Source organism: Loxodonta africana, chromosome 3 (genome assembly GCF_030014295.1).
Source record: "Loxodonta africana isolate mLoxAfr1 chromosome 3, mLoxAfr1.hap2, whole genome shotgun sequence".
Classification (NCBI taxonomy): Eukaryota; Metazoa; Chordata; class Mammalia; order Proboscidea; family Elephantidae; genus Loxodonta; species Loxodonta africana.
The window spans coordinates 86,374,526-86,387,167 of record NC_087344.1 but is presented as its reverse complement, the minus strand read 5'-3'; the positions used below and the strand labels follow the sequence as shown (position 1 = coordinate 86,387,167).

At 43.7% G+C, this 12,642-nt stretch overlaps 2 protein-coding genes across 5 annotated transcripts in view; both read left to right on the top strand.

The window, feature by feature from the left end:
* The window catches only part of AGBL4 (AGBL carboxypeptidase 4), a 1,457,453-nt gene that overhangs the window by 1,157,784 nt on the left and 287,027 nt on the right, over positions 1-12,642 (top strand). The gene's annotated exons all lie outside the window — the stretch shown is intronic.
* The window catches only part of BEND5 (BEN domain containing 5), a 55,603-nt gene that overhangs the window by 9,970 nt on the left and 32,991 nt on the right, over positions 1-12,642 (top strand). For 2 of the 3 annotated variants that reach the window (XM_003411093.4, XM_064281939.1), the window contains exons 2-3: positions 6,765-6,898; positions 9,197-9,581. In XM_003411093.4, the coding sequence (XP_003411141.2) occupies positions 6,765-6,898; positions 9,197-9,581 (519 nt within the window). Of the gene's footprint in view, positions 1-6,764; positions 6,899-9,114; positions 9,582-12,642 lie in introns of all 3 variants that reach the window. The other variant, XM_064281940.1, reaches the window with a different exon arrangement.

Genomic DNA, 12,642 nt, shown 5'->3' with positions numbered 1-12,642 from the left:
TGGCATATTGTACGTGCTCATTCAATATTTGTTGAATGGATGACTACAGTTAGCTGACATCATAGTAGCTGGGAGGGAGGAGGAGATAGTTGATGCTCAGAATCCTTGATGGTTTTTCTTGCTCTGGAGACAACAGAGTCAGGAAGTCAGGTAGGTGAAGGTTGTCTCTTCAGAGGCTACACATTTACTTCTGTGTTTACACTAAACTGTAATCATTTGTCCTCAAGCTTGGAGTAGTTGCAAAGGCAGGCTGATTAGCAAGCTTTCCTCATCCTTCCCAGTCAACTGCTACTTTCTTCTGTGGTTCTCTGGAATTCAAAGCCAGAAGCATATTCCAAAGCCCCATTAAAATGCTACTTGAAGTATTTGCTGTCGTAGATGATCCACACCACCATTCACCTTCATTAATGTGACCAGTCAAGAGTTATAGCTTCTTGTCACCCTGTGTTCAGTCTCTCTCTCACACCTCATCTGTCTTGCTTACCACTGCCACATTAATCTTCCTAAAAAATCTCTTTCATCATGTCTCAATCTGTGTCAGACACCTGCAGTGGTCCTCATTGCCATGGGATAAAAGCCAAACACAGAACCCTCAAGGGTAGCCTAACAGCCACAATTTATTGAACATCTATGACGAGAAAGGCACGGTACTTGGTGCTTTATATGCATAATTTCTTTGGAAAACAGCTTATTACCCCCACTATACAGAAAATGAAACAGATTCAAACAGGTTAAGTGGCTTGTCCAAGTTTCTGTAGTTAGTATGTAGCAGAGCCAGTAATGCCAAACCAGGACCACCTGACTCAAGAGACTGGGCTGTCTTTATTAGATACTGGGCCCCCCTCTCCCAACCATATCTTCCATTTCTTACTTTTTATGATGACACTGAGTGTTCAGTAATTCTCTTCTCTGAATAAGACATAAATGGAAGACATCACTTTCAACTCAGGATTAGGGTTAGGAAGTACTAGAGACCAGAAGTTTGCCTCTTATGAGTCAGCATCCCTCAGGAATTCTAGCTGGGGTTCTTGACACATAAACCAAACCAAACCAAACTCGTTGCCGTTGAGTCAATTCTGACTCATAGCGACCCTATAGGACAGAGTAGAACTGCCCCATAGGGTTTCCAAGGAGCGCCTGATAGATTCAAACTGCTGACCTTTTGGTTAGCAGCCGAGCTCTTAACCACTATGCCGCCAGGGCTCCTCTTAACACATACTAGGTTGTAAAAGCCTGAAAGACAAGAACCACTTAGCACAGTTCTCAACCCAGAACAGGGCTCAGTAAATGCTTACTCTCTACAGATAAGGATGAGTAGAGGCCTCAGGTCCTCCTGAGTGCTCTTCCAGGGAGCATAGATCAAAAAGGAGCCTGGTTAGCATTAGGATGGAACCATCAGGCGGTTAGCTCTTAGAGGAGCCTCAGAATTACCCTGCACAAGCATCAAGGCAGCAGGATCCAGGTCAGGAGGCCTGTGATTTGAGATACCATCTGCTTCTGACCTTTTCCGAAGCTCTTTTAAGTTCCATGCTTCCTATACTGCCTAGCCTACCTTTTCAGAGAACCCATTTAAGCCCTGAGGTCTGGCTGCAGCCTCTTTATGTGTTGTATGGCTGTGGTTATTGCCTTCTGGGGACTTCTTGAGAACAGAGGGGCCTGGCAGGAAAGCAAGAGTAAGTTGATCTTCTGCTTTGGGCTTCAGACTAGGGAATTTGGATGTCCTTATCTATAGACATCATCTTTTCATTTAGCATTTATTCTGGCTCTGCCATGTTTCAGGCGTGTTTAGATGACAGAGCATGGGCTTGGGAGGAAGACAGACTAGATCAAATTCTACGTCTGCCCCTTCCCAGCTGGGTAACTTTAGGCAAGGGGGTTTACTTCTTTGAACTTCATTTCTTCTTTTGTGGAAAAAAAAAAAAAGTGGGGCTAATAATACCAACCTGTAGGGTTGTTAAGATGTGTAGTACTATTTGTGAAGAGCCTTATAGTGGTATCTTATATGTAGTAGACATTCCACAAGTGGTAGTCTTTTGTTTTTAATTGAAATGTAATTCACATAACATAAAATTTATCATTTAAAGTGTATAATTCAGTGGTTTTTAGTGTATTTGGTATATTCGCAATGTGCAGCCATTCCACAACAGTTTCATCACCCACCCAAAAAGAAACCTCCGTTACCGATTAGCAGTCACTCTCCTTTCCTCTTTTCCCCCAGTCCTTGGCAACTACTAATCTACTTTCTGTCTCTATGGATTTGCATTCCAGATATTTCCTATAAACAGAATCATACAATATGTGCGCTTTTGTTTCTGGCTTCTTTCACTTAGCATAATGTTTTCAAGGTTCATCCATGTTGGAGCATGTATCAGTACTTCATTCCTTTTTATTGCTGAGTAATGTTCCATTATATGGATACACCATATTTTGTTTATCCATTTATCAGTTGAGGATATTTAGGTTATTTGCACATTTTGGGTGTTATAAATAATGCTGGCATGAACATTCAAGTGTAAGTTTTTGTGGAGACATACGTTTTCATTTCTCTTAGGTATATTATCTAGGAGTGGAATTGCTGGTCATGTGGTAATTCTTTGTTTAACTTTTTGAGGAACCACCAAACTGTTTCCCACAGCAGTTGTCCTACTTTTCCATTCCTACCAGCAATGTCTGAGGGAGTGTCCAGTTTCTCCACATCCTCTCGAACACTTGTTGTTTTTCTTTTTTTCGTTATAGCCATCCTAGTGGGTGTGAAGTGGTATCTATTGTGATTTTATTTTCATTTCCCTAATGATATCATCTTTTCATGTGTCTGTTGGATTAGCCTATTTTTATTATTCATTCATTAAACATGTTTTTTTTTTTTTTTTTGATGAGTTCCTATTGTATGGCCAGGCCTATGATACGGGCCCTGCCCTGAGATTGCTCATACTCAGTGGGGAAAGTACACCTGTAAGCAAATAATTGCAATATAGTAAGGCAATTGAATACAAAGAAGGTATGTACAAGGTATAATAAGAACTTTGAGGAGTAAGAAGGAGATGAGTAGAGATTAGGTGGTATTTGTCAAGCAGTCAAGGAAGGAGAAGGGGTATTCTAGTTAGATAGGAGAGCGTGGAACCTGGGGTATAACTGGTGGGAATGGGGCCTCCGGCTCATCAGGCAGGGAGTGGAGCGTGGCTGAATATTGCCTTTCCCTATACAGGCAGTAGACAGGCCACCAAGGAACAAGCCTGCTGCAGGTCCCAGGCCAGCGGGTAATGTCTGCTGAGCTTTGTCATCCACCATGTATTTGTCTGCACAGGGCTCTGTTGTTTTCAAGGCACATTTATTTCCTCAGCTGACTTGTTGCCTACTTGAGGTAGATGTTATATCACCATTTCTGCAGAGAAAATGACACTTAATAATATGGCCACATCTTATTCCTGCCAAGTAGCAGAACTGGACTTAAAATCCAGGTTGTCTGACTCCATATTCTTTCCACACCTGCAGGCTGAACCTCTGCTTTTCTTAATTTAGAATTCAAGGCCACTTACTCTGTAACCCCAACCAGCTTAATGTACATCTCACCTCTCTGTCCTGTCTATAACTGAACCACTCCAGTATAGTGTTTTCCCAACCTTCTTCTTTTGACTTCTGTGCTTTCCTCATCTTGTGTGATCTAGATTCTCATAGCTATCCTTTTATGAGCATCGACTGTCCGAGTACCATTTACTCTGCTCAGTTTCTTAACATACCAAAACCAAACCAAACCTCTTGCCATTGAGTCAATTCCAACTCATAGCGACCCTATAGGATGGAGTAGAACTGCCCTATAGGGTTTCCAGGGAGCCCCTGGTGGATTCGAACTGCCAACCTTTTGGTTAGCAGCCGACCTCTTAACCACTGTACCACCAGGGCTCCTTTTAACATATAATACTGATAATCCTTATAATATCCTGGCAATGTGAGTAGAGTAGGAATTATTTACTTCAGGTCACAGATGAGAAAACAGGCTCAGAGAAGTAAAGTAACTTACCCATGATCACAAAACTCAGATACTACCCCCTGTCAAAAGTCTTCCTTAGTTACATTGACAACTGAGGTTATCCCCCTTGCCCCTGAAATTCTACAGTGGTTCTTTATGCCTTATTTCAAACTCAGTATTGGGATCTTAGGTTATCTTTTCATGGTTTTTATTTTGTGTCCACAGTGGTCTGGATGTTTATTAGTCTGTGTCCCCAGGGCTCAGCCTAAATCCCACAAAGTATAAATTCTTGATAATGTCATGGTGAGATATGGGAGGAAAAGCTCTGGGTTCTTATACTTCATGGCATGGCCCTAACTTCTGTGACCTCGAACAACAGTGAGCTTCTTTGGATGAAGGTCTTGTCTGGTCCTATCCCCTCGGTATCCCTAAGCCTGATTTTTGCATGGATGGAGGCACAGAGTAACCGTTTGGAACCTCACTTTCCTCATCTGCATTTTTGAAAGGATTTAATAAGATGATCTGAGAATTGTTCTCAGTTCAAATATTACCCAGTTTTCTGAGTCTGAATGATAGCTCCTCTCCACACCAATTCCATGCCAGCACGATTCTGAGCCACAGTGTTTTATTTCAGCTCAGGGAAGGAGAACATAGCTTGTCTTTTCCAGTTTGGTGGCTACATCTCAAACCTTTGCCCTTGAACTTGTCAGACTCCTAACTTTACCCCAGTAGAATTGCCACATAGGGTACCTTCCTATCACCTGTATTTCTGCCTGTCTCTCTGCCTCTCTGTCTTGTTGTCTCTATTTGTATGTTTTCACACATGCACTCTTGCACACACACACACACACACCCACCATTCGAGGATAGCTTCATTTGGAGCACTTTCCTTAGGTTTAACATTTTAGCAGCTTCTTGGCTTAGAACGAATCAAATGTGATTTGTAGGAGGGAAGCTGTTGCTCTCCTAGAATGACCAAAGGCCCCGCTGTTGTTCATGCCTAAACCATTGGATGTATTTTATAGGCAGAAAGAGAACAAGAACAGGCCATTCTTGTAAAAACAGAAACTGAGGATTGCTCCCCTGGTCTGTGGGAAAGGCCATTTTCATCTTTGATCAAAAGGGGATTATTAACACCGGCAGTTCCTTTACACTCCACATTTCGCTAAAGTCGTTTCTTTGTTTCTTAAATTGTGTCTTTATTCATCTTTTGATTAAGTGGATAAAATGATTCAAAGCATGTCAATAACCCCAATTGTAATATACCATTCATTGAGTGCCTAGTATGCCAAGCACTGTGCAGTGAGTTGTGTGAGTTATTGATCTTATCTCTACAACTCCGGTGACAGAGGAGGGACTGGCTGGATCAGAGAGGCTAAAGCCCTTGCCCACCCTTCCTCATCACCCTGTCATGGAAGAGGGAGTTCCCACTTAGGTCCCTCTGATACCAGAGTCACCCTTCTGACCAGCTGGGGCTCCATTCCAAAGACCATTTGGGAAGATTTGGCATTTTGACTACATTCTGGAGTAGTTATGCACTTTCAAGCTTCCTTCTCAGTTTTTCTAACAAGTTGCAAGAAGAGAAGCCTGGCCTGGGGGAAGTGTAAGAGTGTGTTTAACACACACTCATAAAGACCCTTGGAAACTGGATTTAACCATGTGCCTGGCCATGTGCCACATCCACTGTTGGGCAACATGCTAGAAAATACATTTCGGATATAGCAGTGGGAAACTTTGAGGAGTGTAAGAACCAGAAATTCCCAAGTCTAGTTCAAGCCCAGAAAACAAAACTCCCAAAGTATTTTACCACAAGGGGCTAGTTCTAGAGTAGGCTCAAGTTCCCACCTCTGGAGCACCTCTGTTTCAATTTTTACTTTTGGCATCTCCAGTGAGAGACCCATCTGGCATGTACCGTTTGAAATCTGTGGAGAAAAAATACTCTTCTTTAGATTATGTGAAGTTGAGTTTAAATAATAAGGAAATAGAAATTTATTTTCTTTAGCATTTTCTAGTTGGTAGAGCACCTTCTCTGTGCATTGTGACCACACATAAGCGTTGGACAAGATACCAGAGGCCAGTTTTCCACTCGAGGCTCTTCCTCAGGCTCACACTTTAGGCAAGCCCCTTCTATCCTCTGGGTTTGAGTTTGCTAATCTCTCAAATGAGCGAGTTAGACCACTTGGTCACCAGGACCCCTCAAACTCTGTCATTCCATGATTTGATACCAGTAAAAAGGCAGTTAATGTTACTCATTACTCTTGCTATATCTGCCTTATCGCAGCCTGTCCTGTGCCTGGGCTCTGGGGCGGTCTCTGCCTTTCCTGCTGAGGCCCTCACTCTGTAAGAGTCATCACCCCTTTCATGCCTGTTGGTACCTGAGCCAGCAGAAACCCACCAGGTTTTTCTGGGAAGACACTGGCTTAGAATAATCTCAGTTGTTGAGGAATGTGCCAGTTTAGAGAGGATAGCAATCTAAGTACCATTCCAGTTCCAAGATTCTAGAATTCCATAAAAGGCCACCCTTTAAAGATGTACTTAGAGAAACCCCTAAGCAAATTCACTGGATGCCATTTCAACACTTTGTATGGCCATGATTTTAGAAAATACCCTTGATCCCAGAGGTTTGATCCACACTGCTGCCGTTAGGATCCCTGCATGCCAGAGGGACTAGGCCTTAGATTTGTTTGCTTTTCCTTTTTAACTGGTCTGGCCTAAATCATTCTCTAGCATTTGGGGTTATGGGCATTTTGAGCATTTTGACCCATAATGAACCTTGTTTTCTTGATATGCATTTTAGAAGACAAATCTGACCTTGAAAACAGTGTGATGCAGAAGAAAATAAAAATCCCCAAACTTTCTCTCAATCACATAGAAGAAGATGGGGAAATTAAAGATTACGGGGAAGAAGATTTACAGCTTAGACACATCAAGGTAATAAAATCCTTCCTTTTTTTGGAAGTATGTGGGAGCATTTTCAAGTTTCTCATAGCTGAAGAATTCCAATTTGGCCTCTTCTCCCCATAGAAATGTCCCCTGGTGTCAAAGGCCATGGTTTTTTCAGGGTGGGCTATGTCTGGGCCAGTCAGCATGCCTTTGCATTGCCGAGCAGCTTTCCAGGGAGCCCTGACTCGTGCTGTGCCTCCAAGCGCGGTCCTGTTAGCACAGTCTGTGCAGTGTCCTCGCTGCTGGGGGTTTGGAATGATGCTTTTTTCTCTAGCCCACAGTTCTTGAGAGGTCAGTGCTTAATTCCAGGAACATTAACCAACTGTTCTTGTGCAGCAGTTTAGAACTAGTCACTATCAGATTGTCCCAAACAGCTAAGGGCAAACTTGTTGGGAAATGAGGTGATCCAGGTTCACAAAACAGGGCTGTAGGACCTGTCTGTGTTGGGAGAAAACATTTGTATAAGGTTGCATTTCCTTTCGTGTGTATCCCAGTTGATATCTAGCCTTCACATTATATACCTGTTGAATATCTTGTTCAGCAAGCCAGATGTTTTTTCTTTGCAATGGGTACCCCAGAGGAGAAGAAAGGGAGTTGGGAGAAGCAGGATGCCTTTTGCATTGACCATGGTCTGATTTTAGACACCAGGCCAAAGACATTCTCAAGGCATAGTCCCAAAGATGTAGCTGAGTTCAGTTCATGTCATTCATTCTATTCCTGTTAATGGGCCTTGCCCTATGCTGGTCCCTGGAGTCATGGAGATTAGCCAGATGTGGTCCCTTCCCTTGAGGGTCTCATAGTCAAGTGATGGAGTCAGACCTGTAAAGTGATCATTACAATTTTAACCAATAAAGTCATCTAGACTATAAACAAAAAACCAGTTGCCATTGAGTTAACTTCAACTCGTGATGACTCCGCATATGTCAGAATAGAACTGTGATCCGTATGGTTTTCAGTGACTGATTTTTTGGAAGTAGGTTTGAAGGCCCTTCTGCCCAGTGCCTCTGGGTGGACTCAAATCACCAACCTTTCAGTTACCAGCTAAGCAGTTAACCATCAGCACCACCCGGGGTCATCTAGACTAGCAGCACCTTATTCCAGGGGATATAACTACATTGAGTTTGGTCATGTAACTCAATCTCAGAGTCATTTTCAAAAATTTTTCCCTTAAATTTCCAGAAACTTAGTTAGAGGTTAAGACAGACCTGACCAGACACAGTTAAATTGTCTGGAATCTTGTTTCCTCAATTGTCTGCACCTCCTACAAGTGCTCCCAATCAGGAAAGGTCCTAACCCTTCCTGCCCTGGGTGAAGAATTCATTTGGTCCTGTAACTCCCACTGCCCCTCATTGATCGCTTTGTTCACTTGAGCTAGAATTTCCTCAGGCAGTTAAAGCCCCAACCCCCAAGATAATTTTCTTCTATGAACTGCCCTCTCTGTATGCACTGTCTTGCTAAACTTCAACTTGGCCAGAGTCCAAGCAAAGGCTGGTAGATGTGGGGAAAGGAGCCTTGTGCTGGAAGTTGGGCTCCACATCCTGGTTCTGGCTTTTTCTGTAACTCACCCTGTGACCTTGAGTATAATCCTTCCCGTCTGTGGCCCTCCTTTTCCTCATTTGTAAAATGAGGGAGTTAAACGGAAAAACAGAATCTTTAGGGTATCTTCCAACTCTAACATTCTTTGAACTTTTCAGTTGAGTAAACATTTTTGAGCCCCTGTCATTTGCCAGCTCTGTGTTAGGCAGTGGAGAAACAGAAAATAAGACATGACCCCTGCCCTAGATTAGAGTTTAACACCCTTCCCAACTAAAGTATTCTTGAGGAAAAGGTTACGTAAAGGAATGTTTTTTCTTTCCTTCTTTTTTTTTTTTGCTTTTATGTTTTTGTTGTTGAGATTTGAGCATAACTCCCCTGAGAACAGCTTAGGTTGGCCTGATTTCTCCCTGATTTGCACAAATGCGCATTGAACACCTCCTCTGAGCAAGGCACTATGGGCAGGGGAGTTGGAGAGGGTAGTGCCGGTATAATATACATCCAAGAGGTAGAGTGGTGGAATAGAAAAAGTGCTGGCATGTTGGGTTACTTTGGGCAAGGCCTTTCCCCACTCTGGGTCTCTGTGTCCCCATTTGTAAAATGAAGGGCTTTGACTAAGTGTTTGCACAGGTTTCTCCAAGCACTGATGTTCTGTGGTTCTGTGATTCTAGGATTGTCTGGGGAAATATTGAGCTGCAGTCCAAGAAAGTCCCAGCTGCCCTTGCCTGAACTGATTCTCGTTGTCCTACACAGAGACCTGAGGGGCGGAAGCCGAGCGAAGGGGCACACAAGAGCATCGAGGCAGTGGTGGCCCGGCTGGAGAAGCAGAACGGCCTGAGCTTGGGCCATAGCACGTGTCCAGAAGAGGTCTTCGTGGAGACCTCCCCGGGCACGGATGACATGGACAGTCTGGAGGATGCTGTCGTGCCCCGGGCTCTGTACGAGGAGCTGCTGCGCAACTACCAGCAGCAGCAGGAGGAGATGCGCCACCTCCAGCAGGAGCTGGAGCGGACTCGGAGGCAGCTGGTCCAGCAGGCCAAGAAGCTCAAGGAGTACGGGGCACTCGTGTCTGAGATGAAGGAGCTCCGTGACCTCAACCGGAGGCTGCAGGACGTGCTACTCCTGCGGCTTGGCAGCGGTGAGTGCCCCAGCAGGCCGTACCATCCCACATGGGTGGGACACTTTGTGCCGCTCCTCTTGCAGGAGGGCAAGGGGATAGAACAGGCCAGGTGCCCCTGAGGCTAGAGAAGGACAGAGACTTGGCTTAGAAGTTACCCCAAGGAAGAGTCACTCCCCTCCCACAGTGAGTCTTGTAGGAGGTTAGGTATGCAGCAGCCGAGCTCTCTAGAACACAATGGTGAATGTGGCTCAGAGAACAAGAGCTGACAAAATATTTGCCATCGCTCATTAGTGCCTCCATTCAGCAAAAGGCAGTACCAGGGATTGTAGGGAACCTCTCTCCAAAGAGGTTTCAGGATAGTAAAGAGAACAAGACATGACCCTAAAAAAGTATATTAAGTCAGAAAGTGATGAATACCACAGGAGGGATGCCGATGAGATGATTTGAAAGTTCCAAGGATGGAGAGGTTATTTGCAGCTGAGGGCTGGAGAGAGATCTTTAGGATGGAAGTGGACTTCAGCTGGGCCTTGAAAGGTAGACGATGTTTCAAGGCACAAGAGGAGGCAGAGGTTAGCACTTACTGAGTACAGGAAAACACCTGGAGCATACTAAGAAGAGATCTGTAAATGTAGTTTGAGGGCAAATGGTTGAAGCCCTTGAAAATTGTACCAGCCAGGAGTGTCTGACTTGTTTTGGTTGGAGCAGGAAGCATTAAAAGCTTATAGAGACAAATGGCCTTAGAAAGATTCATATAAAAATGCGTAGAACTCCATTTGTTTGCTCATAGAAGAACTTACTAGGCTTCTGTTGTGCACATGACTTTAACAAATCAGGTGTTCTCATCTAAGAGTGGTTTGGAAGCAAGAATCGGCAGCAGCCTTGGCAGCAGGGAAAAAATAACTGCTTAACAGACAGGAACAGACAGAAAAATTCTCTCCAAGCATAACAGTTGAGAATTCTAAAAAATAGAGGCCAGTCAGTATTGAGAAAGTCAGTATAAGACAAGCCTCCATAGCCCCTGAGGGCTAATAACTAATAACCCTCAGTTAGTGTACTTTACTTGAAAAGGGGGCTAATCTCATCTAGAAACACTGGTTCTATCCCTAAAATTTAAGTCAACTAAATTTTGCATCCAAGAAGGAAAGCTTCTGTTATCTAGATAATTTTTAACATGTAATGCCTCATTCCATTTTGGTGTTTAGATAAATGTGATACTACCCTACCTTACTTAGATTTGTGGGGGCCTTTTACTTCTTAAAGTATCTTCCCAAGCAGTGTCTCAGTAGATACTCAAGATGGCCCTGGGAATCAGCAAGGATCTTTTTATGCCCTTGTCACAGAAAAGGAAACAGAAGTTGAGACTTACTTGAAATCACATGGGGAAGCAAAGCTCAGTCTCAGATCAGTCATAGGCTAGTGATTTTTCACCCCCCAACTTCTGCCTTTGCCTTAAAACTCTCAAATCATAGCCACAGAAGCTCACAATGACACTAAAGGTCACATGTAGTTTGCAACTTAAAAAATTATTCATTAAAACAAAACCTCAAAGAGAAACCCTAAATGTAAAAATTTGTGAAACCCTTCTTGGTGTTGGCACCAGGGATAGGGAGAGATCTGGAATTTTCAGAAAGAAATGTGTTTCCTGGTCTTCAGATGAATGATTTCTATTTTCATTGCACTGTGCATGCTAGGCCTTTTTTGGGGGAAAAAAAAAATTCTTTTTGGAAAAAAACAAAAACACACTAACAACAAAAACTCTCCACACAAATTATCTATCTAGACTACCAAGAAAACTGCCTGTTCTGCATGATCATGAGCTGAGTTTAACCTGCAGAAACCATTCCTAAACCACTGGGGTAATAAGACACCAGGCTTTGCATCAGCATGTGCCCCTTCTAGTTCTAAAACACTTAGACAAAGTTGACCCCAACTATACTTTTAGTTTCTTGATCTTTTCAGGGTCTCCATTCCACAGGTTTCAGTGGCTGGTTCTCCACCAGTCCGAGTCACAGTCTGCATCACAGTAGGGTGGACTGAACATAAATCAGCTCAAGTCACAAGTGTGCATGAAGCATCCCCCATATATATGCACAAAAATGCAAGTAAAAGGTCTCTACCCTTGAGGGGAGGCTGTTTTCATGGAAAGAGTATATAGGCTTTGGAGTCAGGCAGGCCTGGGTTCAAATCCTAACTTCCCCACTTCCCAACTCTGTGGCTTTAGGAATCTTCCTTCTTTCCTTCCTTTCCTCTTTCCCTGTTTTCTTCCACAAATATTTACTGACTTCCTGCTATGTGCCAGGCATTTTGCCAAGTGGTGGGAGTGCAATATATTTGAGATATAGCCCTTGTCCTCTGTCCATGAGGAGCTCAGAGTTTGATGAGGGAGACACTCACTGCAACAATCAATGGTAGCATAACCCGTAAATGTGACCACAGGGATAAAAGGACAGAGGGCTGTGGGGAGGCAGAGGAGGGGGACCAGAGAAGAAAGACTTCCTGAAGGAAATGACTTATAAGATGAGGCCTGAAGGATTAATTTTTGTTATTCAGGCTGGAGTGAGTGGGTGGGAAAAGTGGGCGCAATCTATGCAGAGAGCACCTCTCTGAGCCTTAATGTTCTCATCTGTAAAATGGGAATGATAGCATCCACTGCACAATCTGTGGGACACAGCATAGTGCCTAGCATTCTGTTGATGCTCAGTTACTGTTAGCTTCTCTTCCACACATTTAGGGGAGGACCTAAGGCAGGGTCTGGCCTGGCTTTTAACTCTGGCTCCCACAGGCAGTAATTGGCTCTATGAGCTTGAGTAGGTTAATTAACTTCTGCCACTCAGGGTCTTCTTCTAGTACTGAAGATAAAGAGGGCTATGAATGTTTGTTCTTTTGTTCATTCAGTCAGTTAACACTGACTGGATGCTTTCTGAGCTAGGAACTTGGGGAGATACAAAGAAGAACAAGATGTTGGGGAGGGGAGTTAAACATGCAAGCATGTAATTAAAATGCAATGTAGTAGGCTTTCTTGGGGAGAGGCTAGTATTAGAAGGTGGAACTCTCTCAGTGAATCGGAAAGACACCCCCT